The sequence below is a fragment of the Hydra vulgaris genome, chromosome 09 (assembly GCF_038396675.1).
Source record: "Hydra vulgaris chromosome 09, alternate assembly HydraT2T_AEP".
NCBI classification, from domain to species: domain Eukaryota; kingdom Metazoa; phylum Cnidaria; class Hydrozoa; order Anthoathecata; family Hydridae; genus Hydra; species Hydra vulgaris.
In genome coordinates, this window is record NC_088928.1 from 45038409 (window position 1) to 45065055 (window position 26647).

The following is a 26647-nucleotide window of genomic DNA, read 5'->3' on the forward strand; positions in this document are numbered from 1 at the left end:
TGATCAACATGTGTGAAACAAACAGATCTTCTTATCATAATATTATGTGATTTAAAATGGAAACAGCAAGTAAATGCTGCTTCAAAAGGCTCCAAAATGTTGAATATCATGTGAAACACGTTTATTAAAGTTAACAAAAAATGTTTGGTATAACTTAAAAAAGATTTATCCGACCACATCTTGAGTATTCTATTCAAATTGGAATCCGCGTTATTATAACTATAGAGAGATTTAAAAAAGCATAACAGAAAGCTACAATATTTCTTTTGAGATTCAGAACTATTATTCCAACACCAGGCTAAAAACATAAAATTGCAACATTATTAGACAGAGGAACCATAAGAGATACTATTAAGTGTTTTAAAATATTTATTTAAATAGATTTAGTAAAATTTATAAACTTTAATCAAGTTTAGTAAATTATTGTATTTGGACCAGCATTTGAAAACAAAACTAGGAGTTAAAAAAGAATTTGTTAAGAACTGTGAATCGCAAAATAATTTCTTAACAAACAGATTGGCATCATATTGACTTCCAAACTCAGTTACATCAGCCAAAAGTGTTATCAATTTCAAGAGAATATAAAAGGTATATGATAAAAAACAATAAAAAAGCCACAAAAAAAATTTTTATTTTTTATTTTTAAACATTTATGCTTTCAACAAGGCTGCAAGCAGCCGCTAATTAAAGTTGGAAGTTACTGAAATAGAAAAGATGAAGATTGTAGAGCAAGATAACGATTGACAGACGACTTAAAAGATTGCAAATTATATAAGTCAGGAAAGCAAGATGAAGGAAGCGAATTCCAAAGAGCTGATGTTCGAGGAAAAAAACTAGACAAATAAGCGTTTTTGGAGCACTAAGGAACAGTCACAGAAAAAGGATGACACTTAATTGAATGACGAGTAACACGAGAATGAATTTTAGTAGATGGCACAAGAGACGCTAGCTCTTTAGAGCAGTGCCCATTATAGTATTTGTAGAAAAGAGAAAGAGAAGCAACATTATGACGATGTGGTAATGGTTGGAGGTTGGATGCAAGAGCAGGTCCAACTATGTTTACAACGCATTTTTGCACCTTGTCTAAAGGGGGAAAGGGCATCATTAGAGGATCCGCCCCATATATGGCAACAATATTCCATACAAGGCCGGATTTGAGATTTATAGAGATAGAGAATAGAATCTGAAATAAGAAAGTGACGAGCTCGATAAAGAGATGCAACCTTAGCAGATGCTAATTTTGCAACTGATTTGATATATGGTTTCCAAGAAAGATTGGAAGTAAGAGTTAATCCTAGAAGAGGAAGAGTAGGTGACTCATGGAGTACATCACCGTTCATAAATATAGGAAGATCTAAGTTATTGCGATAACGATTAGCTGAAAAAAATTGAGTTTTATCTAAATTAAAGTTCACCAGCCACTGTGAGCCCCATGTTGTAGCAGAAGTAAGATCCTTTTCAAGCTCAAATGCCCCCTCCAAGCAATCAGAGGGTGTTGGTTTTTTGTCACAACAAGAATAAATGGTAGTGTCATTAGCAAACAATGCCACCTTAGATGAGAGAATATCTGGAAGATCGTTAATGTAGATTAAAAATAGTATAGGGCCAAGGATAGAACCTTGAGGAACCCCTGAAGTTACAGAATAAGAAGAAGAGTGTTGTCCATCGAGAAAAACTTTTATGCTACGATTGGAAAGGAAGGATTTGATGATCTTAAAGATGTTGCCGGATACACCATAAGAAGAAAGCCTATGGAGAAGACCAGCATGCCAAACTTTATCAAAAACTTTTGAAATGTCTAGAGCGCGTTGGCCTTAACCTTTCCACCTTTATCTAATGCACGATAAAACCTGTCAGTTATTACTGTTAACAAATGAGCTGCAGAACGAGAAGATCAAAATCCATATTGATGGTCAGAAAGTAAGTTACTAGATTCAAGATGAGGAATTTAGAGTTTGTTAATTAAAGATTCAAAAACCTTGCTTATGATAGGAAGAAGACTAATAGGGTGGTAGTTAGACGAATCAGATCGCTCTCCAGAATCTTTGTAAATAGGGATAATAGATGCCGTTTTCCAGCAAGCTAGAAAGCAAGACTCTTATAAGCACTTGTTGAATAGTTTTGAGAGTATAGATAGAGAACACTTCTGCAAGACAATAACAGGTATGTTGTCCGGGCCACAAGCTGTAGAAGAGTCTAGGCAGGAAATCACTTTAGATACAGATGCTGAGTGATATGAATGTCAAGCAATGGATCAACCTGTTTGTTGGCAATATCAGGTCGAACGCAACTAGTGGAATCAAGAGATGATATTGATGAAAAGTTTTTAGCAAACAATTCAGCTTTGTCTTTAGCTGAGGTGACAAAGTCTGAACCATACAAGAGAGGTGGAATTATAGATTTGCCCCTATTATTGATACCATGAATAAAGTTGCCATGAATAAATACCATGAATAAAGAAATGAGGGCTGTGTAAAGGTTTTAAAGTTTTCTTTCTATAAAAAAATAATGATAATGATACCATGAATAAATACCATGATAATAGTAATGATACCATGATAATAATAATGATACCATGAATAAATACCGTGAATAAAGAAATGAGGACTGTGTAAAGGTTTTAAAGTTGTCTTTCTATAAAACAAACTAAACTTTGAAATATAATAGTTTATATATCTTTAAGTATATATATTATTTGTCAGAGCATTAGAGTAATAATAATAATAATAATACAAATAATAATAACAATAGCAATAATTAATACAGCTTTTCAGAATTTAAAAAAAAATAGGTTGTGAACTTGTTTACTTTAACTTGTATAAAATGATATTTTTATTTTAAAGCTATGCTTGTATCCTGGATGGAGAAATGCACATGATGTTATTGCATTGTGGCAAAAGATATTAGAGTATCGTGCCAATCGAGTGGTGCAAATGCCAGAAGTAAAAAAATCAATTTTAAAATCTGATGCTTTGAAAGCTTTAAAAGTCATGATTAAAGATCGTAGACCTAAAGTTAACAATAGATTTGGTAGGAACTACACAACACAACAACTTAAAAGAACTAAAAATGCACCACAACTTAAAAAGTGTATGTAAAACAGATTTTATGTAACTTTGTCCATTTTTAAACAATAAAATAACAGTTGTATATTAAATACACAAGTAATATCTGGTATGAAAATGCACTTTTAATACTTAACATGTTTTATTGTATTATACAATATGTATTTTAAAAGTATAATAATAGCTAAAAGTATATAATAAGATAATGGCTTTTAAATATTTACATTGAAAGTACATATTTATTTATGTATTTCTGCTTTCAAAAACTGATAATATTTATTAGTAATATCTATTTAGTTTAATATTTTACATATTTTCTTATTTTATTTTGATATTTTTCTGTTATTCTTATTCATTTTTTAGTTTTTTTTTATTTTAGTAGTTTTTTCGTGAGTTTTTTAAATGTTTATTTGGCTTTCTATTTACTTATGTTATTTTTTGTACTCTTGTTTAAGTACTGTTATTTTATAATTTTTTATTAATTTTAGATTTTAAGCCAACAAAGATGTCAAGCAAAAGTTCTGATAATGATAATATATTGAATGATAGTAAACAAAAAAATAATTGTATAAACCTCAAAGAGAACAATGCAGACAGTATGGACTCTGATGGCATTTGTGATTCTGGGGTGCCAGATGAAGTATGGAAGCAATTAGATATTGCCAGTTTTGCAAAAAAAGATAAGGAGGAAAAAAAAAGCAGAGAAAGAGGGAGTGGAAAAAAGGTCTACTACTTTTCTTTATAAAACTACAAACATGTTATACAAGTTTGTAATTAGTTTTTTAGAAATTAATATTGATAAAATGTTTATTAGGTACATTAACATTTATGAGTTTGCTAGTCATTGGAAGTTCAACATTTTTTTTAATTCTTTACATGCTAAATAAACATAAAAGCTTATTAGAGATTCTTTGAAAATTTCATATTGATCCTCAGTTAAAATTTTACTAAAGTTCTAAATATAAATTGGTTATAAATCTAAATTAAAAAAACTTTCAAATTGATTACAATAAAGCTATATATTTTATTAATATATGTTTAAATACAGAAAAAAAAAAGTTACCAAATCAAAACAAAAATTTAGCAAACATTGAAAAAGTACAAAATGAAATAATAAAAGAACCAGTAATGTTAAAATAACTAAATTGAAAGTATTGTTTTTACATTGTTTGCGTTTGAATTTGTGTTTTACCCATTCTGAGTGCATACTTTCATTAAGTCTAAATTCAACTTTGTTTGAAAAAAGTATAAATTTAAGAAATATCAAATATCATAAAGCAAATTAAGATGCTTTAAAATATGTTTTGAAATGTAAAGTTTTTATGAATGCATGTAGCTTTTGTTTATTTAAATAACGGCGGAAGACTTTGTAAGGCAGTTTAGAGTATCAAAAATTGTATAGGTTTTAATGCTGAAGTATTAATATAAATATTTTTTTAGTTTAAAATGTAAATTTGTATTTTAAGTTTTTTGTTTAAGTTGGAGTTGAGAACTTAAAACAATAAAATAACAAAAGTTTATGAAAAGACTTTCTTATTTGAAACAGAAATTGTATTTGTTCAACATAAGTTTATGTCTGATAATGAAATATTTAGTTATACACTTATGATGTTACATTATTTTTTAGCTTTTTTAAAATCTGGCAGGGGCGCCAAAATCATTTTTTGGTCTTGGAGATCTAATTTCCAGACATGGAGCAAACTCTAAACATTTATATGTTTATACTTATGTCAAATAAAAATGCTTGCAAAAAAATGCAATGATTGGAGCTTGGGAACAAAAAAGCCCAAAAATTTTGTCCACCTCTTCCCCAAACATAAAAGCAACAAGTTGATGAAATAGTTTTTGTACTATTCTCAACTAGACCTATACTCATCAATAAATTTTAAGTTTCATAGTATTATCTCTCAGCGTAGAAAAATTATGACAATATAAAATTTGCAGCCCCTCAAATTGAGGGGGATTTAAACTTTATGTGGTCATATTTTTTGAACGCTAAAATATTATGCTATGAAATTTGAAATTTATCAATGAATATAAGTCTAGTTAAAAATAGTACAAAAAATATTTCATTAACTTGTTGCTCTCCCGTTTGGGGTTTGAGAAAAGTATAAATTTAAAAATTATCTGATTATTTAAAGCAAGTTTAGATGATTTAAAATATGTTTTCAAATATAAAGTTTTTATGATTGCATGTAGCATGTAAAGAATTTAGGCTCGTAGCATTAAGTGGCATGAAGGCATACTTTGGCATTTTCAGAGATTTTAAACCAAAATTTTTAAAAATTATAAAGATGTAAAAAAATTCTTAAATTGTTTTGTTTATAATTATTGCTTAAGCTAACCATAAAAACAGTTTAAATAATATATATATATATATATATATATATATATATATATATATATATATATATATATATATATATATATATATATATATATATATATATATATGTATATATATATATATTTGTATATATGTATATATATATATATATATATATATATATATATATATATATATATATGTATATGTATATATATATATGTATATATATATGTATATATATATATATATATATATATATATATATATATATATATATATATATGTATATATATATATATATATATATATATATATATGTATATATATATATATATATATGTAAATATATATATATATATATATATATATATATATATATATATATATGAATGTATATATATATATATATATATATATATATATATATATATATATATATATATATATATATATATATATATATATTTATATATATATATATATATATATATATATATATTTATATATTTATATATATATATATATATATATATATATATATATTTATATATTTATATATATATATATATATATATATATATATATATATATATATATATATATATATATATATATATCTTCACAAATTTTTCTGTGTAACGTTAAAAAAAATAGATGTTTTTAATATTATTATGATACTTACTATTTTAAATATATAATATTTAATAATATTGTATAATACGTATTATTTTTAAGATATCAAGAAGAGCAAGAAAACTTATTGAATGAACTTCTTCGTAAGTTGCAAGAAGAAAGATAAGAAGAAAAAAAACAAAAAAAGTTGCGAGTTTGAGAAAAAACGAGAAGAACAAAAACGACAAGAAGCAGAAGAAAAACGATTGAAAGTCGAACGACAAAAAGCTAAAGATGTTGAAAATGTTTAGCAGTTTTAAATTAAACTTTTTTTATTGCAGCTAATTTTTTTAAATGTTTTTGTTATGCAGCATTTTGAAATTAGCAAATTGGATTTTGGCATTTTCAAATACCATATTAGCAAATTGGATTTTTTACTTGTCAAATATTGGTTGTCTTATATTTTGTATAATTGATGATGTTCTTTTAAGTAGATAATAAAATTACAAAGAAACTTTCACATAAAATAAGAGGATTTATTGAAACAGGCAGTGGCTAAAAGAACTAAAGTCACACTATAAAAACACGCTTGCTCAAAGACTAAAGTCACCACAATCATTTCATAGAGCTAAGTGATCTTTATAATTTTAAAATAAAATAAAATTGTTAAATATAAAATGTAAAACATTAATAAATGAGGGATAAAAAAATCATAATATAATATATAGTCAAGCGGGGCTAAATAAGCGTAGGGGTAATTTGGGCAATTAGAATATCTAAAAAAAATTACGCATCACATGGCAAGACAAATGAATGGAAGTTAGGGAATTAAAATGCTAACACAATGCGCAACAAAAATTTGTAGGTCAACAGTCAAGTAAGTTGCACGGACGCTTTTTCTATATTGGACCGAAAAATTCTATTTCGGACCAAAAATGTAAAAATAAATTGTTGCTCTTTTTCTCTAAGATGCTTATAAATTTTTATTTATTTTCGATTGCTAATGTGTTAATGTTTTGATAATTTATCAGACTTTTAATTATAATCAGCTGTTTTTCCGAAGTCTTACTGTTCTCTTTAAAACCTATTAACAACTGTGTCACTTTGTCTAATAAGTTTAGTAGTTTTGGAAGAAATTAATAAAACTATCGAGCACAAAAAAACAACTGTAATTAGAATAACTTTTGCGCCTAATATTAATGATAATTATAGTTTATCAAAGGTCCCTATCATGCATATTCACATTCCCTATCATGCATATTCATGCATGTTCTGAAATTACCCCTATGCAGTTGCTCAACTTACACCGATCTAAAAGATTTGAGCACAAGGTGAGTTGTAAAGGAAGTATTCCTTCTAAAAAAAATAATCTCATTACTAATTCTTATAAAAGTACTGTAGTTAATGTAACTTCCTGTTTAGAGAAAAATACATGATTTTTAAAAAAATTAATTATTGTAGGGTGGGGCAATCGAAGCCTTTTTTTTTTTAGCTACTTTTGATATTTAGCAAAATATATATTGGGGAAAGTTGGGTAGCCTCGAATGACGGGTAACTCCGGAAACTTGATGTACAGCTTTAACTAAAGAAGCTATGTGATTTTAATTACTATAAAAACTTTGAGTGAAAAAATGGCATATGCAAAATATATATCATATTATACCGAAGCAATTGGCTGGGAGTGCAAGATATTTGTTCCCACCCCCAAATGAGTGATGCATTATCATATTTAATTCTCTTAATAATATAACTAATTTCTATGAAAACTAATAACTTTTAATTGAATAAAGATACTTTTTATTTACAATATTTATTAACAAAAAATTTTTTTTCATACTTTAATTTGAGCAGCCGTAGCGCAGTGGTTGCGCACTTGCCTCAGAAACGTGAGATTCGTGGTTCAAACCCCACTTCTGGGCAAGTTTTGCAATATCGGTTGGAAGGAGGAGTGAACTTTCTATTAAATGCTCTTCCGTGGTGCTCTGTGATAAGACCGTGAGGACTTTTGGGGAGAAAAAAAAAAAAAATGTTTACTAGTTTTAAAACTAGTATTTGTAAATGAAGTTTAATCGGGTGGTATCGGACACATATTTGGAGAGTGGTTCCGGACAACTTATTCCAATAACATGTTAATAATGAACAAGAAGCCTTTTTAAATAAATAATTTAACATTTAGTATAATACACAAAACCATTATAGTAATTCGTTAAATTCTAATAAAAAGACCAATAATTTACTCTACCTGCAATTATGAAACATGCATTTTTTCTTACATTTTTTCTTTTCTGTTTTGAATATTAGGTACCGTCAAACGGGGTTACTTTGATGAGTTTTTGAGCATTTTCGCAAACAAACCCTTTTGTATAAATTTTTTTTTGAATATTATTTTTTTTTATATAAAATTATACCTTTCCTTTATAAGGTTCCATTAAATATAATTTTTTTTTTGGGTTCTAATATTTATATTCTTTAAGTCAAAAATATTATCAATCTCAATCCTTCACTGGTGGTGACTTGGACAATTTATTATTTCTTAAAAGCTTACTAATTAAGCCATCTTCACAAGTGCCATTAATACTTTTTTTTGGAGATTTACTGAATTACAACACAATTTACAATTATATTTTTAAGATTTTACTGGTAAAATTATAAATTTAGATAATAATATTGGTTATCGAGTATATCCACAAAATGGACAAAAAAACAATAAACAATTTGGTGCTAATATGCTAAACATAAAAATACAGTAAATCAATAGCATCATAAGGGTAATTGTAATAAACAGTTATAAAATAATACTAACAAAAAAAAGTACCAATTATATATAAATATTAAGTACTAATTCACTTCACTTGTTTAACTCCATTAAAATAATTTAAAAAATATCCAAACAAAAAAAATCTAAAAATCACATTTTCTGAAGATTTTACAACTAGTGCTAAAACCGGACTCGGAAATAGTTGTTCTGTGTAGTATTTCTAAACTGCTGCAGGGTACTAATTAGTAAAATAAATGTTCTGAGTTCAATCATTTAATAAATATTTCTGACATCTTCTGATAGCGTACCCGATTCAATTAACAGATTTTATCAATATTTTTTTACATTTGCAAACTCTAGTTAATAACTATTATTTGTTTTTGGTGGTTTTTGGTCATCTGTCCTATGTAATTTTTTATTTTATTTGCTTCTTTATTTTTTGTTCTTCTTTTAAATATTAAATAAATTTATACAATAAGATAGTTAAGATTAAAAGAATCGTTTTACAGTAACAATTAAAAAATCGTTATGCAATAACAAACATAATAAAATATATAAGTAAGAGTTCTATTTAAGTAGTATTAAAAAGTGTTAAACGTCTGATAAAAAAATAGTCTTAATGAGTGTTAAGATAAGTAGTTTCAATTAGTTTGCTTGCACTTATTAAACTCCACATTTCATTTAGAAAAAATTCCTCATATTTTACATGTCTAACATATTGAAACCAAAAAATGTGTCTCTAAGCAAAATTACAAAATTTGAATTCAAAACAACATTTTTTGTTACGAGGAAGAAATGAATTTTTTAAGTAGGATTAGTAATTATATCGTTTTAATTATGTTAACATTTGTTTTATAGAAGGTTTGGATTCCATTCTGAAACCATAACTGTTTTCTGTAATCGAGACATTTTTGTCTACTAAATCGCTGCTAAATGCATAACGGTGTTACGTTTAAAAGTGGGTTATTTATATTGTTTGGGGATAAGGGAAAAGAAAAATTGTTCAACACATTATAATGCGCGCTAGCTTCATTTTTGTTTTTAATTTCGCTAAAATAATACGTACAGCAATCATATTTATTTAGATCTATGACGTCTTCAAATCTTAAATTGTTCATTTTTTTCTTTTTTTCTTTTTTCTTGCATCCTTTTTTAAAACAATTTTAAAAAATATTAACTTATTCGTTAAAGTTTTTAAAGTAAATGTCTTTATCGCCTTCTCAACGAAGACGATAAAGACATTTACTTTAAAAATTTAGGTAATAAATCTTGACTTTGTATGTCGTATTTAAATTGTCTACTAGTCCGACTTTATAAATATGAACAAATAAGTAACTTTCTACTTAAGGGTTGGAGCGTTTGGACACTTTCATGATAATTTCTTTTTTGTAGTATCCCAATACGGATGAATGCACGTACTTGATTTGGTAAAAGTATCTTTGGCATCTGTTTTATATTTTTTCAAATAACATTTTGTTCTAATAGATAAAAATTTGAAAATTTTTAGTTTTTGATTTTTGTATTCTTTTTCTACTCGATGTAACATGTTGGAAGAAAAATCGTATCCTCGTCTTTTGGTGTTGGCGTATTGATCAATTAAACGAAGAGCTTTACTTATTGCATCGTCACCGTCTAAATCTTCAGAACTGATTCCGCTAATTGTTTTTTCTTTTTCGTATAATTTTTGTTCAATTTCTTCGATATAAAAGACTCCAGTTATGTTTTTTAAGTTCGCCTTGTTTTCTTAGTTTTTGATAAAGTAATTTTAAACATTCCATAAGCGATTCTGCCAAATAAACTCTTCCATAATTTTCAGAACGAAAATGATGAATATTTTCAGCTTTGCACCATTCGTCCATTTTATTGTTAAAAAATAAGTTCTTTGATCTGTTTGCAAATAAATAAAACTTTTATCGACTGCTCGTTTAATGTCTTTAAAAATATGTTTAAAACTGCTAAAGTACTATGTCTGCACTTTTATTACTTGTTACTCTTAAATATACTTTTACCAAAACACCGTCAACAACAATTAAACAAAATTCAGGACGATAAGGACTAAAATTAAAATTAAAACTGTTCATATCGGCTAAATCGGCTTGAAAATATTAATTGGGATTTTCGTATGAAGATTGACGAGTTTCATATACGTAAGGTTTTCTTGGCGCTTGTTTTTTAACGTTAGCGCCTGTTGTTTTTTGAAAAAGTAATGTTTGATGAGACCACGCTGTTTCATGGCAACCTATTTTGCATAAATTGAACTTTCTAAAAGCAGTTTTAATTTATCATAAAATTTTAAATTTGTGGGATCTTTTTTAAATTATCAAACTTTAATAAAAATTTTTGAGTTTTTGGTACAACTGTCAAACCAAACAAACGGCTAGATAATTTTGTGAGTTGATCTTCTACTATGTCATCGATAGAGTCTCCTAAACATTTGTTCAGTTACTTCTTTTATTATTCGTTTTTTTTTTGTTAATTTTTCTGCAGGCGCAGGTTTAGTTGTAGACATAGATGTAAGTAGAGTTGGTGTAGGTTCAGGTGTAGATAAAACGGTAGCACCTAACAGTTCTTCCTCTTCTTTTTTGTTTTCTATTGGAATTATTGGACAGGTAAAAAATGAAGGTGTAAAAGGTGAGGTTATAAATTCGGGAGTTCAGTACAGAGGATCGTTTTTTTGGTGTAGTAGACAATAGAGAGGATACAGTTGCGTAAGCAAACAAATTTCATTTTCTTAAATTTGTTTCTAATTGAAAAGTAGTTGCAAAATTTTTGATATTATAAGAATCAATTTCAAAGCATTTTTTATAAGATAATAAAAGAGAATTTAAACGAACAAGTTGAGAATTTTACATTGTACCCATTACCATCAACATTTCAATTAAAGTTTTTTGTTAAATTGTATTCTTGGTATTGTAAAATTGATTAGAATTGGATTTAATGTTCCTTTTAAAAAAAATAAACCTGCTTTGATACAAGTTTAATGTAGGTTTTGCTTTTAAAATTGCAACATCTTTCACGTCTTTAAAAGGTAATGAAGAAACGTTTGAGAAAAACATTATGAATGTTAAAATTAACATGATTTCACCAATCGCTCTGCTTCCTCGAGCATTTTATTAATAATTCTCCATCATTCGATTATAAACGTTTTTGTCAGATAATAAATAACTGTTACTTTGAATAAACTCTTCTAATATTTCAAATTTATATCCTCGAAACATTTCTCCGTAATGTATGCATTGTCGTTTGATAATGTCTTTAGTTTCTGACAATAATTCATAAACTTTTCCTCCTGTAAAACTTTTATCTGTCAAAGATTTGCTTTCTATAAAAGCTAAAGTCATGACGGTATATGGATGTTTAGATAAACTGCTTACGTAAGTACCTTCGGGTGTTAATTTGGTTTCGTTACGAAAAGGAATGCTGTATCTTTTAACAAAATTCCATATTTTTGAAAAAGTAAGTTGCTTTATTTGATAATAATTGGCTACCACTCTTATACTACCAACACTGTAAGATGATGTGAGTAAAGTTAAAAATTTGTTAGCGTAATAAGAATATTGTTTTGGATCGTTTAATTTTTGATAGCTCGTGTAAGACACGTTATTAATAATACTAGCTAACGATTATTCAACGTCTATAACCTTGGATAAATATAAAATGAATATTTTATAATTGTTCAAAGTAGCTTTTTCGTTTCTTAGTTTATAAACGCATAAAGAAACTTGATTTGATCCGAATTGATAATTGACATGATTTTTGAAAATGTTGAGTAAATGTCTCGGTAAATTTGATGTTTTTTTCACTTCTTCGTTTTTGTAAACTAATGTAGTGACATCGGCCATATTGGGTGTTTCGTGGAAATTTAAAAATTTGCCTATAGGCGTTAAAACATAAACTTTTTTATTAGGAGGGTTAATGATATTCAAAGTAGTAGAACGTGGTAAAGAGTTTAAAGTGGATTCTATTGATGTTGGAGGAAAGGTATTAAGAACGTCGGTGTTATCTTGAGGAGTGTATTTTCTTAAACTTCCCATTGTTCCTAATGTTTCGCTTGTATTTCCTTTATCGACTTGAGCGTTAAATTCGTTTTGTTTGTTTAAACCTAAAATTTTTTTTAAAAGCGTTAGAGTGGCCTCATACATTAAGATAAGTTTTCCATTTTTCTTGATTGCTTATCAGGGTTATAGCCAAAATGTTATTAGGCATAGTATCTAGATGTAACAAACTATTTAAATCTTGCTGAAAGCGTACTTCTCCTTCAATTTGATTTTCAATATTGATGGGATCCGCATAAGTAAGAGATGAAGGCAAATCATATCTTTCGATTAAATTAGAAATATCTGTTCTGTTTGTCTCTTCAGATTTAGGCTCGCTTTCTTTGTTATCTTGTTTGTCGAAAAGCAATAATTTTATATATTATGTCGAAAAGCAATAATTTTATATATAATTTTATATATGAATATTCATTTTGTGAGCATTTTGGGATAAAACTTTTCGCAAAGTTATTAAAGGAGAATAATTTAATTCGTAAGGTTTATATTTTCTCATATTTCATAAAAATACAAGTTATTTTGACAAAACAATTCTTATTGACAATATTCTTTATCAAAATGTTGTCTTAACAAATCAATAACAGTTTTTGTAGGTTGCAATGCGTCGAATGAGAATAATTCATTAGAATAATAATTTATAATTTGGTGATAAAGTTTAAAACGAGTAGAGTTGATATATTTTTTTGAAATGTCGTAATTATTATAAACAAAGTTAGATATAGCTTAATTTTTGTCTTTCATTTTTTCTTTTTTCATTATTACTTTACAGTTTTTGTTAAATTTTGGATATTGATTTAGATATTCTTTCACAAAGAGTTTAATTTCTATACAAGCGTATTCTTGAAAAGCGTTTTTTATTTGCAGTCTTTTGTGATCGAATAAAAGTTTGCATTTTAACATTTTTACAGCGTTAAAACGAGTCCAAATTTCTTTGATCCATATTTTAATTTCGTCCTCATGAATGGGTTTTTGTCTGTTCATTTTTGGTATAAAAATTTGTCCTCATACCGCTAACTTTTGTCTCATGGCTTGAGGTTTAGTTGTTTTTTGATTGCATATTTCATAATCGTTTTGTAAAATTTGTAAAAATTTTAACGCTTTTCCAATCATTCAGAATCTGAACTTGATTCTCTCTCATAGTCTGAAGATTTATCTGAAAATTCGCATAATCCATATCGTTTCTTTCTTTTAATTTCTTCGAGTAGAAGTGTCGCTCTTTCGCTTTCACTCCATTTTCTTTAATTTTGGATTTTCTTTTTCGTTTTTTATATTGTTTTTATCTTCTTCACTGGGTTGGTTCTCCATCTCTCTTTCTTGATTATAGTTGTTATGATGAGATTTAAGAAAATAATAATTTATAAAATTTTGCACTTACACGTTCGGAGACGATTCAAAACTGACAATTTTTTGTCAAAGCTCATATCGTTATAATCAAAATCTATTTTTCCTTGAGCGTCTACCGGAATAAATACTTTTTGTTCTTTAAATTTGTAACTTGAGTTCCTTATCTTGCAACCGAAAAGTTTCTTTTAAATAAAGCCGAATGTCCGTGTTTATTTTTTATGTTTCTTTATCAAGCAAACCGCTTATCACGTGATGTATTTTTCTAGCCGAAGGAAAATCGCGTTTATTTATTTATTTAGTTTTGCTACTGTTATCAAAAGAAACAATGCATTTGTTATGAGAAACTAAATTATTTCGAGATTAACTCGCTTTAGATGAAACCGAATGAGCAACTGTAATCGTGCCTACTCCGTGATTGAACCGCTAGAACATGCGCCGGTATGTTGTTGACTCTTTAAACATAAACGAACTAATGTTGTCAAACAAGAGTATGGCTTTCAATAATAGGTGGCCGCTGTTTTGAATACCGCATTTATGTTTTGAAAAACGATAGTGCGTTGCATAATCAAATCTAAATTTTCTGGACTATTAATCGTTAATATGTCTTGGGCTTTTAAATTTTTTTTGGAAGAAATAAAACTTCACGGCATGTTTTGTGTTGAGATTTGCTCGGTTCTCTCATTCGAATGATAGACAACATTTCTGCATCAGGAAACTTACTATATTGTATTAGTTCTCTAGCATTTGTAGATTTTCCGCTATTAGAAGGATTTGTAATGATCGTAAAGGATAAATATCCTTTGTAGGTTTAAAAATATTAAATTTGACTTGATGGTAGATTGTTCGTCTTTAAAATTGGATTCGATTGTTTTTCATTTTATATAAAAATTATGAAAATCTTTTCCATTCAATATTTCGGTTATAGACTCAGAATCTTTTTTTCTATTTCTGTAGGTTTTTAATGATTTTCAATTAGTTTTTTTTTCTTTTTTTTCCATTTTATTAAATTAAATAAGAAAAGCAAAAATTTCTCTTTTTATACTTTTTATAACAAAAAGTTTTTTACAATAAACGGTCTAAAATGTTTCTTTTAATATCTTGTCTTGGCATTTTATCCAAAGCATAAAGCAATTGTTTGATTGTTCCTTTTTTATTAGACCATGTTTTTAAAAATTGATAACATTTTTTGCAGGTTGAAAAGTAATCAACTTGATTAAAACCGATTTGATACTCGAGATAGTTTAGATTGTTATGCAAAGTTTGTCGTGCTTACGTCTTAGATCTATTTGATGCATTTCGTGATTGCTCTTTTTTTTCTTCTAAAATACAACTACAATTATAATGAACTCTTTTATTAAATCTATCAAATGCGTTTCTATTTTCAGATCTTTAAAAATAAGACTTATTCTATTTTGTTCAATGGATTGTTTTTCTTTAACCAAATAATTAGACATATCTGTAAATAGTCTTTCAACGGCATAGGTATCAAAAGCTTTAACATAATTTGAAGCTAATAATTTATAATTCGGTACTCCTTTTGCTCTATTTTTAAAATGATTTTTTTGTTCTTGTTCACCGTTTACGCTATCAACGCTATAACATTTTGGACCCATTAAAAAAACTTGAACTATGAAATGTGGTGGAAGTATTTCGTTTTGAAAATGGTTTATTTCTTACGCATAAAGATCTGAATATAAATGATGATTTTTATAATTAGAATAATCCATTCAATTTTGCCAATTTTAGAAAATAAATCCGTTCCTCGACTTTTAAACAAAAAATTTCTTTGTCTTCATCTTTTTCCTTGAAAATAAAAATACAACCAGAATCTATATTTGTTGCGACTAAATGTTTTTCAGCACCGTGATTACGTAATACTTCGCCTAATTTTCAACTAAAACGCCCAACGTTTAATTTGGCGTGTGATAAAATTTGAGGAGATAAATACGCAATGATTTGTTAATAATTTTACATTTTTTGCTCGTAGGTGATATAAGAGAATTTTTATACATTTGATCGTTAAAATTTAAAAGGTCAAAACGTCTTTCATTTCTTAGTTATATTTCCCATCGTGAAACAAAATGCTTTTCGTTATGACATCGCTTATTAAATTAAATATACATTCCTCAATATAATCATCGTAATTGAAATTTTTAGTTTCGTATAAATCTCTTAAATTTTTTTTTTCAAAAATGTCCAATTTATATCTTTTGAGTTCTACGTCAATATAAATATCATCTTTGTAAAATAAGTTTTTAAAATGTAAAGGAAGTAACAATTTTATTTTTTCTTCGCTATGAACTTCACAGATTAAAACGTTTCGAATATTTTGAAAATTTTCAAAGATATTTTAAAAATTTTTATCTTTGTGATTCATAAAAACGGTTTTTAGTTTTTTTTGCAATTTGTTGACTTAATGTACCATAATGTCTGTTAATACCTAGTTTGCAAGAGGCGTCTAGGACACCTTTTTTAAAAGCTTCTTTTCTTTTTTTCATTCTTTCTCTTACCATTTTTTTGGCTAAGGGATAGCGCCAAATGGGTAATGCTTTATAAATTTTTTCAGCAACGTAACCGCCCAAGTTGTTAGCCATATTAAAGTGTCTCAAAAGTTACAAGTTTCATGAGAACTTAATTTTAAGTTTAATTGTTTCGTCTTTTTCTATCCCGTATTTTCATTTTTTTTTAAATAATGTTTTGCTACAATTTCATTAGGAGAATAATCTTGTAAGGATATAATATCTTTTTCTACCATAGGCTAAAAACCTCCAACTTTATCTTGGTATTCTGGTTTCATAGCAATTTGAAAATGAACAAAAGCGCTTGTAAAAAAACCATTTCGATTGACGCGATGATCTTTTTCAACAACATCGTTTAAAGTATACCATTGAGATCGAACGAATATTTCATTTTAAAAGGTTAAGGTTTTAATTAAGCTCCACCACATTGTCCGTTATCGTCCATAAAAAATAAACAACCTTTAATGTAATTCTTTTAATTAGGTTCTTTTATTTTAGATTCCAAACAATCTGTATCAATAGCATATTTTTGGTACCGTTTGTTGACATTCCACCGCGAATATTTTTTTAAATAATTTTTTGATGTTCATCAGTAGGAGGATATTGAATTTGAATTAAACTTTTTGTAAAATAAAGCTTGCTAGAAAAACTAAAAATACCGATATGATTTAATATATGAAATTTAGTAAATTGAAATATTTCTTTGTCAAAATCAAGCATCACTGATCCTAAAACTACTGTGTCTAAAACGTTGTAAATATGTAAATAAAGATTTTAAAGTTTTTAAATTTAAAAAATTCCATAATTTTTCTACGCATTCATCAACCACTTTAATTTTTTGATTTCGTCTTCTATACTTTTAATTTCATTAAATCGTTTTGAGCAAATAATTCAATAGGAGTATTTTTATATTCAATGTTTAATTTATTTTTATAAATATCAGATAAACGAGTTTTATCTGCATGATACCTACAAACTGTGCATGAAGGGTATTCTTCTTCCCATACTAAACTTTTTGAATCAGTAGTAATGTTTAAATTTTGAAAACGCTAAAAACATATTTCATAAGTAAAACAAACAAATGTATCTGCAAGAGTTATCAAATCATATACTCTTAATTACATTTGAAGTCTTTTAACATCTTCATTACTTTGATTTAATTTTCCCCACATATTTTGTCTGTGCGTTTTGTGAAGTAAAGAACGCCTTGTTGAATGTAATTGAGTAAATATGTTAAAGGATTTCTTTCTAAACTTTTGATAGTGTTTTCCTAATAAAAAATCCATTGTGTAATAGGTTCTCCTTATTAGTATAATCCAAAGCATTTTCTAGCTAGTTTTCCATTTGTACATTGAACGACGATACTATGACAATAGTAAGCGAGTTCTAATAAGGGTTCACTTTCAAAGTAGGATTGGATTCCGATTTTTTAATCCTAATTTCACAATCAGAAGTAACAAAAAAAAAAGAAAAAAAAGAAATAAATTTCTAATAGCGTTCATAAATTGTTTTTCTGATTCTTCATAAGGTCTTTATCTCCATATGTGAATTCGTCAGGTTTATAAAACCTTCGCATTTGTGACTAGATTTAGTAACCTTTTTTCTACATTCAGAACATTGAAAAAGACTTCTGTGTCCGGTGTGTATGGCTGAAAATTTTTCGTTTAACATACTTACCGCGTGAAAAGATTGGTTTTTTTCAAAAATGCATAATTTACAGTGTTGTATATTTTCCTACGTCCGTTAGCACTTTTTCTTTCTTCTTCAGTAAAAAAATGTTTTTGCGAATCTTGATCTTCTTTAGTAATGTTTGCACTTTTGTAGACTATTTTTAAGAATTCGCTAATTGAACTTTTATATTGCGAGTTTAAGTTAAAATGTAGCAAACAAACATTTTTATTATTTTTATTGATTGAAAAAATGTTATTGTTTAAACGTTCAAAAGTATTTTAGTATGCAAAAGTTTGATATAAATCTAACGAATTTCGAAATGTCATGTTTTTAGATTTTTTTCAGCGATAGTAAGGTGTTTTTCCATGATTCAATATTATTTTCGCTTTGATTTTTAAAAAGGAGGGGCAAAAAATTTTCTTCGGAGTGTAAATTTTCAATATTTTTTCCAAAACATTTTTTATTCCATTCTTTAATTATTTTTTAACATTCTTCAATTATTAATTAACATTAATTAAGATTTAATTATTAATTAACATTAATTAACATTTAATTATTAATTAACATTCCATTCTCGAGCGAACAACCATATAAGAAAGCTAAATAAAAACATAAACCAGGTTCAATTAAAATACTATAATCTAAAATCATTTTTCTTTTTTGTTCATAAGCCAACGCTTTAAAAGAAAGTCCTTTTTCTATTTTATTCCATTGCGTAAGAGAGTGAGGTCTATGCCAATCTCCATACTATTCGTCTACATTTTCTTCTTTGATATTTTTTTTTATTTTTTTATTTAAAATTTATATTTTATGTTTTTCCTATCTTTTTTGTACTCTTTCTCTTTTTATTTGAATCCATTTGTCTCTATTTTTTAGTATTTCACAAATCATTCGATCTCATTTTTTTGTGTCCATTTGTCACTATTTTTTAATTTTTTATATCTCTTTCATTCTTTTCCCCTTTTTTTTTGATTAAATCTTCAGGTAACATATCAGCTTTTCATTTGTAACCAGACAATTCATAGTTTCTTAATTTTATCATTGTTCTTTCTGTTAAATTACTTAATGTTTTCACTTTAAAGTTATATAACCGTATAAGTTTCCAGCCGCTGCGTTTTCTAAAATGTTAAAAATACCACGAAGATTACTATTTTTAATGAAGGGTAAATTCACAGGACCTTTTTAAGGTTTTATCAAAAAAGCAGAGGAATTGTAGCAACGTTTAATTATTCTATAATAACCGTTTTCTATTGATTTTGCACACAAAGTAACAACATTATAACCAATTGAAAAATTTTGTTAAGTCAAGAAAACTGGAAGCATTTTTATTCCAAGGTTATGAAATTAAAAAACATTTTAATTTCATAACCTTGAGTTTTTTGTTCAACCTAAGATAAACAACAACCTAAGACTTTTTTAGGGACTTTGAGTTTCTGTATTTAATTTTAATTCTTCCACAACATCTTTGTCTTTATAATCGTCTTTGATATAATAAAAAAGTTTTCTGTATTCAAAGTTATTACTAAACTTTTGTTCCTCGCTTTTAAATTTAAAAATTCTTTTTTTTTATTAATTCTAAAAAAAAATTTTTTTACAATTTTTATGAAATTCTTTTACTTCTCCATCAACCGTTATACTTTTAAACATATTTCTCAATTCTGTTTTATTTTATAAACTATATAAACATTGTTAATATTACAAACTCGTGATAAAGATACATAATAAAGCAATTTAATAAAAGCGTTAGAATTAAAATTAAGAACTGCTTTTTTCATTGTACTTCCTTGAGCTTTATGAACCATAAACGAAAAAACTTATTGGAGAGATAAACCTACTCTTGAAGCTATAATAGCATGCAAACAATCCAAAATACCTTCTTTAACGGGTTTAATTATAACTTCTTTTCCATTCATGATTACTCAAACAGCGTTATTCTAAACGAAAGTGACAATACCGACAGTACAATTACGTAAGTCTTCTTCAACATTGATATTTCCTACTAACATGACAATAACGTTTATTTTGATATTAACAGAACTAGAAATTTGAAACGTTAAATTTAATTTTTCATTTTTAATAATATATTTAGAATAAAACTAACGATCTTATTCATTTATTTCATACACTTTTGTAACATTATAAAAATCTGCTTCACCATTTTTAAAAATGATCTAGTATATTTAGCACTAAGACTTTCATTTTTTTCAAAATAACGAGTCATTAAATGATCAGTTGTTTCGTCTGACACTTTTCCGAATCGTATTTCTTTCAAAGCTTTAAAAAAATTTTTATCTTCTTTTTATCCTGAAACATTCTGTTAAAACAAGATTATTTGTAATATATTTTTACCATATTTCAGATTTAAAAACATAACGGCCTTTAACCGGTGGTAATTGAAAAAAATCACCGCAAACGATAACTTGAATTCCGCCAAAAAGTTCACGTAACATTGTTTGATTTTACAAGACAAATGATGCAACAAATTAAATGTTTCTCCATTTAACAATGAAATTTTATCTCTAACTAAAACACCTGTTTCAATCCGTCTTTTTCTAACACTAGGATGTATATATTATATATAATAGTCGAAACTTTTTTTTCCTGTTTTAATACCTGCGAAAGAATGTATCGTCATACCATATAACAAATAACCAGCTTTTCCTGTACTCGCAGTAATATGTATTGTTTTATATATTTGTTCGCGTGTGGCAATATAACTTTTACCAAAACCAGCAACTCCAGTAATTAAAAAGTTAAGTCCTTCATTAAGCCATTGAAAAGCTATTTTTTGTAGTAAAGATAAAGAAATTTTTTTAAATACTGAAAAAAAATTTTTTAACATAAAAAATGTATACAAACTTTTACTTCTAAAAAAATAATTAAAATTATTAAATAAACAAGCGTATTTTGTAAACCATACAAAAAAAATTAATTTAAAACCAAAATTTATTCTTATTTTAAAAGAAAATTAAAAATCCTCATTATTTTCATTTAGCAATAATGTCAAATTTTTTATTTCTTCATCGTTCAATTCTTCTTTTTCTAACAACAGATTTCTTCCATTTTATTTTCACGTAGTTCTTTTTTTCCATTCATTAAACTTCGATTCATTAATAATATGTTATCAAACAGTCGTTGTTTACAATGGTTTTTCCTACTATATTTATATTCATCTAAAAAAAATTTATTCTAAACATTACATATTTATTAGTTCTAAACATCTATAACAATAAATGGAGACATAATTTCGTTTATATACTTCAGTATGACAATCTTGACATTAACAAACATTATTTAAAAAATTGTTACATTATTCAACCTCTTTTAATTTTTTTTCTACATGTTCTAACAACTTATTTTTTGACAAATATTGATAAAAATTTTAAAATGAATTGAAATTCAATTTTAAATAAACGTGGTAATGTTTATTCATATATTAAAAGACCATGAAAATTTAAATGTGCGGTATTTTCAAATCTTTTATTACTTCTCCAAAAAAATGTTCAATTTATAATTAAGGCTTGTCCATTGACAAGGTTTATATAGATTTTGTTGATACGTTATGGCATTTAATCTAATCTTATGTAATATAATCTTATTAAAGTTATGGTATGTAATCTAAGTTGTCGGATTACGCATGTTATATTTTTGCTTAACATCCATGAGTAGATTTAGACTTGTTTCTGTTAGTTGCATTTTTTTTATGTAATTTAAAAAAAATTACAAAACTGTTACAAATAGTTAATTACAAAAATGTAGTTTTTGACAAAACCAAAAATGACCACCTTATTCGGAATATTCGACTTTATTTTTTTCACGGAGAGTAACATACACTTTTTAAATAAAGTATTGACAGCATAAACAAAAATAACTATAATCACAATCACAAGAATTCAAAAAATCGATTGCAAAAAACAATTTTTATTAAACTCAGTAAACTTGATTTTATTTAATTAAAATATTCGTTAAAAAATTCATCAATACATAAAAATCATTTATTAAAGTTTGTTTCGAAATTAAAAGTTTTTCGTTCTCGCTCCTATGACAAAATTTTCTAAGTTTTTCTTTTTTGATTTCAGGATAATTAGCTTCTAAAAATGCAAGCATAGCATCATCTCTTTCCTTTTCTTTTTCTTTTTCTTCTTTTATCAACTTTTCAAGGTTTTCAATTTCTAGATTTCTTTTAACAATCACATTTCCAATTACCTTTATAAAATTGTTTAATGTACTGTTCGATCTTTAAATTACTTATATGTTTGCATTATTTCTTATCAATTTGTTTAATTGTCCAAATATAAAATCACTTTGTCTCGTTTTCTGTTCTCTTTTATAAACCTTCTCAATTAAATAAATTGTTCATAGATTTCTGGATAACCTTTAAGTAGGCAACCCCAAACTCTACATAAACCTTATATATATTAGTTAACTAAATTAAAGACATTAATAAAGCTACATAAAAAATTTAATAAAATTTTATTAAAAAATTATATAAGATACGAAATTCATTTCCCAAACTTGTTTTTAATTTAATTTATTATTTGTTTAATTTGAATTTAATGTTTTTTATTTAGTTTTAATTTAATTTTATTTAATTTAATAAAAATTTATTGTCATTGCCCAACTGATAAGAAAAATCTTTTAATTTATTTTGAAAACCAGGATAAGTAGTTTGTAGAAATAAAATCATTTCTTCATCTAGTTTATTTTGTGGCTCTTTTTCTTTTAAAACTATGATTTCAAGTTCATCGATTGCTACATTACAAAACATAATTTTGTTATCAGTTATTTCTATAAAGACGTTTCGTATATGTGTTTACTTGAGTAACTTAAATTGATATAAACCACTTTCATATACAATAGCGTATTTATCATTTTGTGTCTTGTTAACGCTTTCCTTTAATTAACTTTTTAATTTTTGAAAAATTGTAACGATCTTTTCTTGATGTTCTTCATATCTTATAAAACCTTTTGAAAGTTCAAAATGTCGATAAATGCCAGGTGATACTTGTCAGCAATTTACTCATAACTAGTTATGACAAGAGCTGCAACATCTAATTTCGTCATAGAGATAGTCTTGATTCATTTTTATTAGTTTGCTGAAAAAATAAACAAATAAATGAAATTAATAAAAAGAAATTAACAGTTTAAGGCTTCGTTTTTTAATACATCACATACAAAATTTATTAAAATAATAAGTTTGTCTCTTAATTTTTTTTATTATTATTAAATTTCAAGTTTTTTTTATAATTTCTTAAATTTCAAGTTTTTCCCATTTTCACGATACTGCAAGCAAGTTTCAATTTGCTCCATCGTTTTGTTACATCCTACAGTTATCTGACTGAAAAACGTTATAAACGCATTCAATTCATCTATATTATGTAAATCTTGCAAAATATTATTTTGAATTAAATTTTTTATATTTTCAAACATTGACTAAATATTTTCATAATTATCAGAGTAAAGAGTAACAAAAAACTGATATATTATCATTAAACCTCGCTGTTGCTTTAAGCCAATTTGAAAAATTTTGTCCAACAGACTTTTTTTTTTTACAATATCCATTTTTTTAATTAATTTTTTCGAAAAAAGATAATAATATAACATATAATAAATAAAATAAATTTTAACATAAATAATATTTATAATAATATAATAAAAAATAATCATATTTTCAATAAAAACTTTTGTACATCACTGTTTATAAAAATTAAACTCTTTTAAAATTTTTTTTATATTGTCAATTATCTTTTAGCTTTTTCTTCATTAAACTTTTTTTTTTTAAACATCTTTTCTTCATTGCTCTCTTCTTCATAACTCTTTTCTTCATCGCTCTCTATTTCGTTTATTTTTTCTTCAAGTTTTTTCTCTCTCTTCTTTAATTTGCAAACCTTCTCAATATCTATCAATCTCTCCTATTCTTTTATTTAATTTGACAGATAAACATTTCAAAGCATTCAAAAACATTTTCAAAACTTCTGTGTTTGTTTTAAAGTTTTTATTTGTCGAACCATTTTTCTTTGTTTTAAGATGTTTGTCGATATATTTACTTATATTAAAAATAGCATCCAAAGTTTCCATATCGCCCTCATAACCTGTCATGTTCACTTCTTTAAAATTTTTCTTCAAAAATTTTTTAATAGTAATGAAAGTACGAGAAACTTGATTATCGATTATTTCTAGAGACCTCCAATAAGCTTTTTTTATTAGATATGTAGTCATTTTTATATGCCTCCAATCCTTTCATTTTGTTATTAGTTGACTAAAACTACAAAATTACTAAAAGTATAAAAAAAAACAATATGAAAAAGATATAAAAATTATTTACTTTTACATTTAATATACAAAGTATTTTCTACAATATATTTATTGAGTTCTGTTCTTCCAATAAAATTAGGAAAACCAAAAGCGTCATTATTATTTTCTTTTGGTCGTTGAAAGTTATCACCTTTATTTGTAATAAAACCTTTTTCATTTTTCAATCCTTCTAGAGCACAAACTTTAAATTTTTTTAATATTTCAGAAAATGGCCATTTTTGAATTCCGTTCCATATTGTTTTTACTATTATAATAAACAAGGCTACTCATTTTTCTTGCGTATCTTTGTTTTCATGATTTAAATATAAACTTATCATAAATATATATTTCTTTCAAAAAAGTGGCGCACAATCATGAGCTAATTTTTCATTATCACTCTCTTTTAATTTTTCTTCAAAGTTATTTATAATCCACATTTCTGTGCATCTTCATCTGATTCTTTTAAAAAACCAACTGAAATATTGTTAATTGCAATGTCAACTGAAGAAAACTGCTGAAATATTATTAGTCGCAATGACAACTGAAGGAGCTTAATCATTCGTTTTTTCTTGATTATTTTTTTTTCTTCCTTAATGTTTTTACTGAACTTTTATTATTTTCTTAAAAAAAAAAGAAATACAAAAAAAAAGAAATGAAATAAAAAGTTCACCAGTTCTGAATGATATCTGATTGCGAACTTTCGCAATCAGATATCATGATATCGTCATTTCTAAACTAACGCAACCTACTTTTTCACATAATAATTTTTCAGCTTTATATACAGGAATAAATGTCATTTGAGCAGAAGCTGGTCCATCTTTAATAAAATAAACTTCCATTGATGCGTTGTACAGAATAATTTTAATTTCGCCTCTGTAATCGGCGTCTATATTTCCAGGCAAATTGAATTCAATTACTCCGTTTGTAAGTGCTATACCTGATTTTGATGTAGTTTGTCCTTGAATGTCATAATCCATTTTTGCAGTTTTTACACCGTAGACTAAAGTACGTTGATGTGGGTTTAGTATATGATTTTTTGTACTTCGCAAATCAATTCCAGCACTTCCTTTAGTAGCATAACTATTCCACCTTTTATTATCTATTATTTTATTCGTCTAAAAAAAATACGCAAATTATTCATTAAAAAAATATATACAATAAAATGATTTACAATAAATAAACATACAATCTATTATACTAAAATGAAAAAAAGAACTATATGCAATAATAATATTTTTTAAGTCCGTCATAATTTATTTTTATTCTTTTAATTTTATGAATACAAATAGAACTTTGACAATAACCCTCCGAACAATAATATCAATTAAAACAAAACAAATATTTGTTTTACATTCGTTACTTGTCCCAAACCATTTAACGTAATCGTCAAACTTTTGAATTTTTCATTATTTAAATGTCTGTTAAATAATTTATTTATTAAAGATAGTAAGGGTATTGAAGTTTCAAATAAAAAGTCAACCGACAAATTATAATATAAAATATCAACTTCTTTTACCAATTTTTTGTCGTATTTTTCTAAATTAGAAGTCTTAGTTAAACGTAAGACTTTAACAAATATTGGTATTTTAGCCTAATAATCTCCAACCTTGTTTTATTATTATACGCGTTTTCCGTCATTTTTTTTCTAAAAAAGTAAAAAAAAAGGTGTTTATATTACCTAAAAATAACTCTTACATTCTGTTGCGAATGCGGTTTTTCTAAAAAGTTCAGCTCCTTTTATATAAAAATATATTCAAAAGTTACCATAACAATAAATCTTTTTCTCAATAAAATAGGAATTAAAGTCATCTTATAAAAATAAAAATTTTATTATATTAGAGTCAAAGTTCAATACGATCAAAGTTTAAATTGATGTTATGATTACGCAATGTTATAAAAATTAATTTTTTTTATTAAACTCGTCTTATATTTGCTTTTGTATTCTTTTTTTATTTTTAAAAAGGAGTATAAAATGAGAATTTTGAAAAAAAATTTATTAAATT

General features: G+C 26.0%; 1 protein-coding gene across 4 annotated transcripts in view; it reads left to right on the plus strand.

Moving 5' to 3' along the window:
• Nucleotides 1-6422, plus strand: part of LOC136084818 (uncharacterized) — an 84817-nt gene extending 78395 nt beyond the window's left edge. For 2 of the 4 annotated variants that reach the window (XM_065805860.1, XM_065805861.1), the window contains exons 10-12: nucleotides 2844-3090; nucleotides 3554-3789; nucleotides 6130-6422. In XM_065805860.1, coding sequence (XP_065661932.1) covers nucleotides 2844-3090; nucleotides 3554-3789; nucleotides 6130-6162 — 516 coding nt within the window. In that variant the 3' untranslated portion in view covers nucleotides 6163-6422. Of the gene's footprint in view, nucleotides 1-2843; nucleotides 3091-3553; nucleotides 3790-6129 lie in introns of those variants that run through there. The other 2 variants (XR_010640877.1, XR_010640876.1) reach the window with 1 other exon arrangement.
• Nucleotides 6423-26647: the final 20225 nt, after the last annotated feature.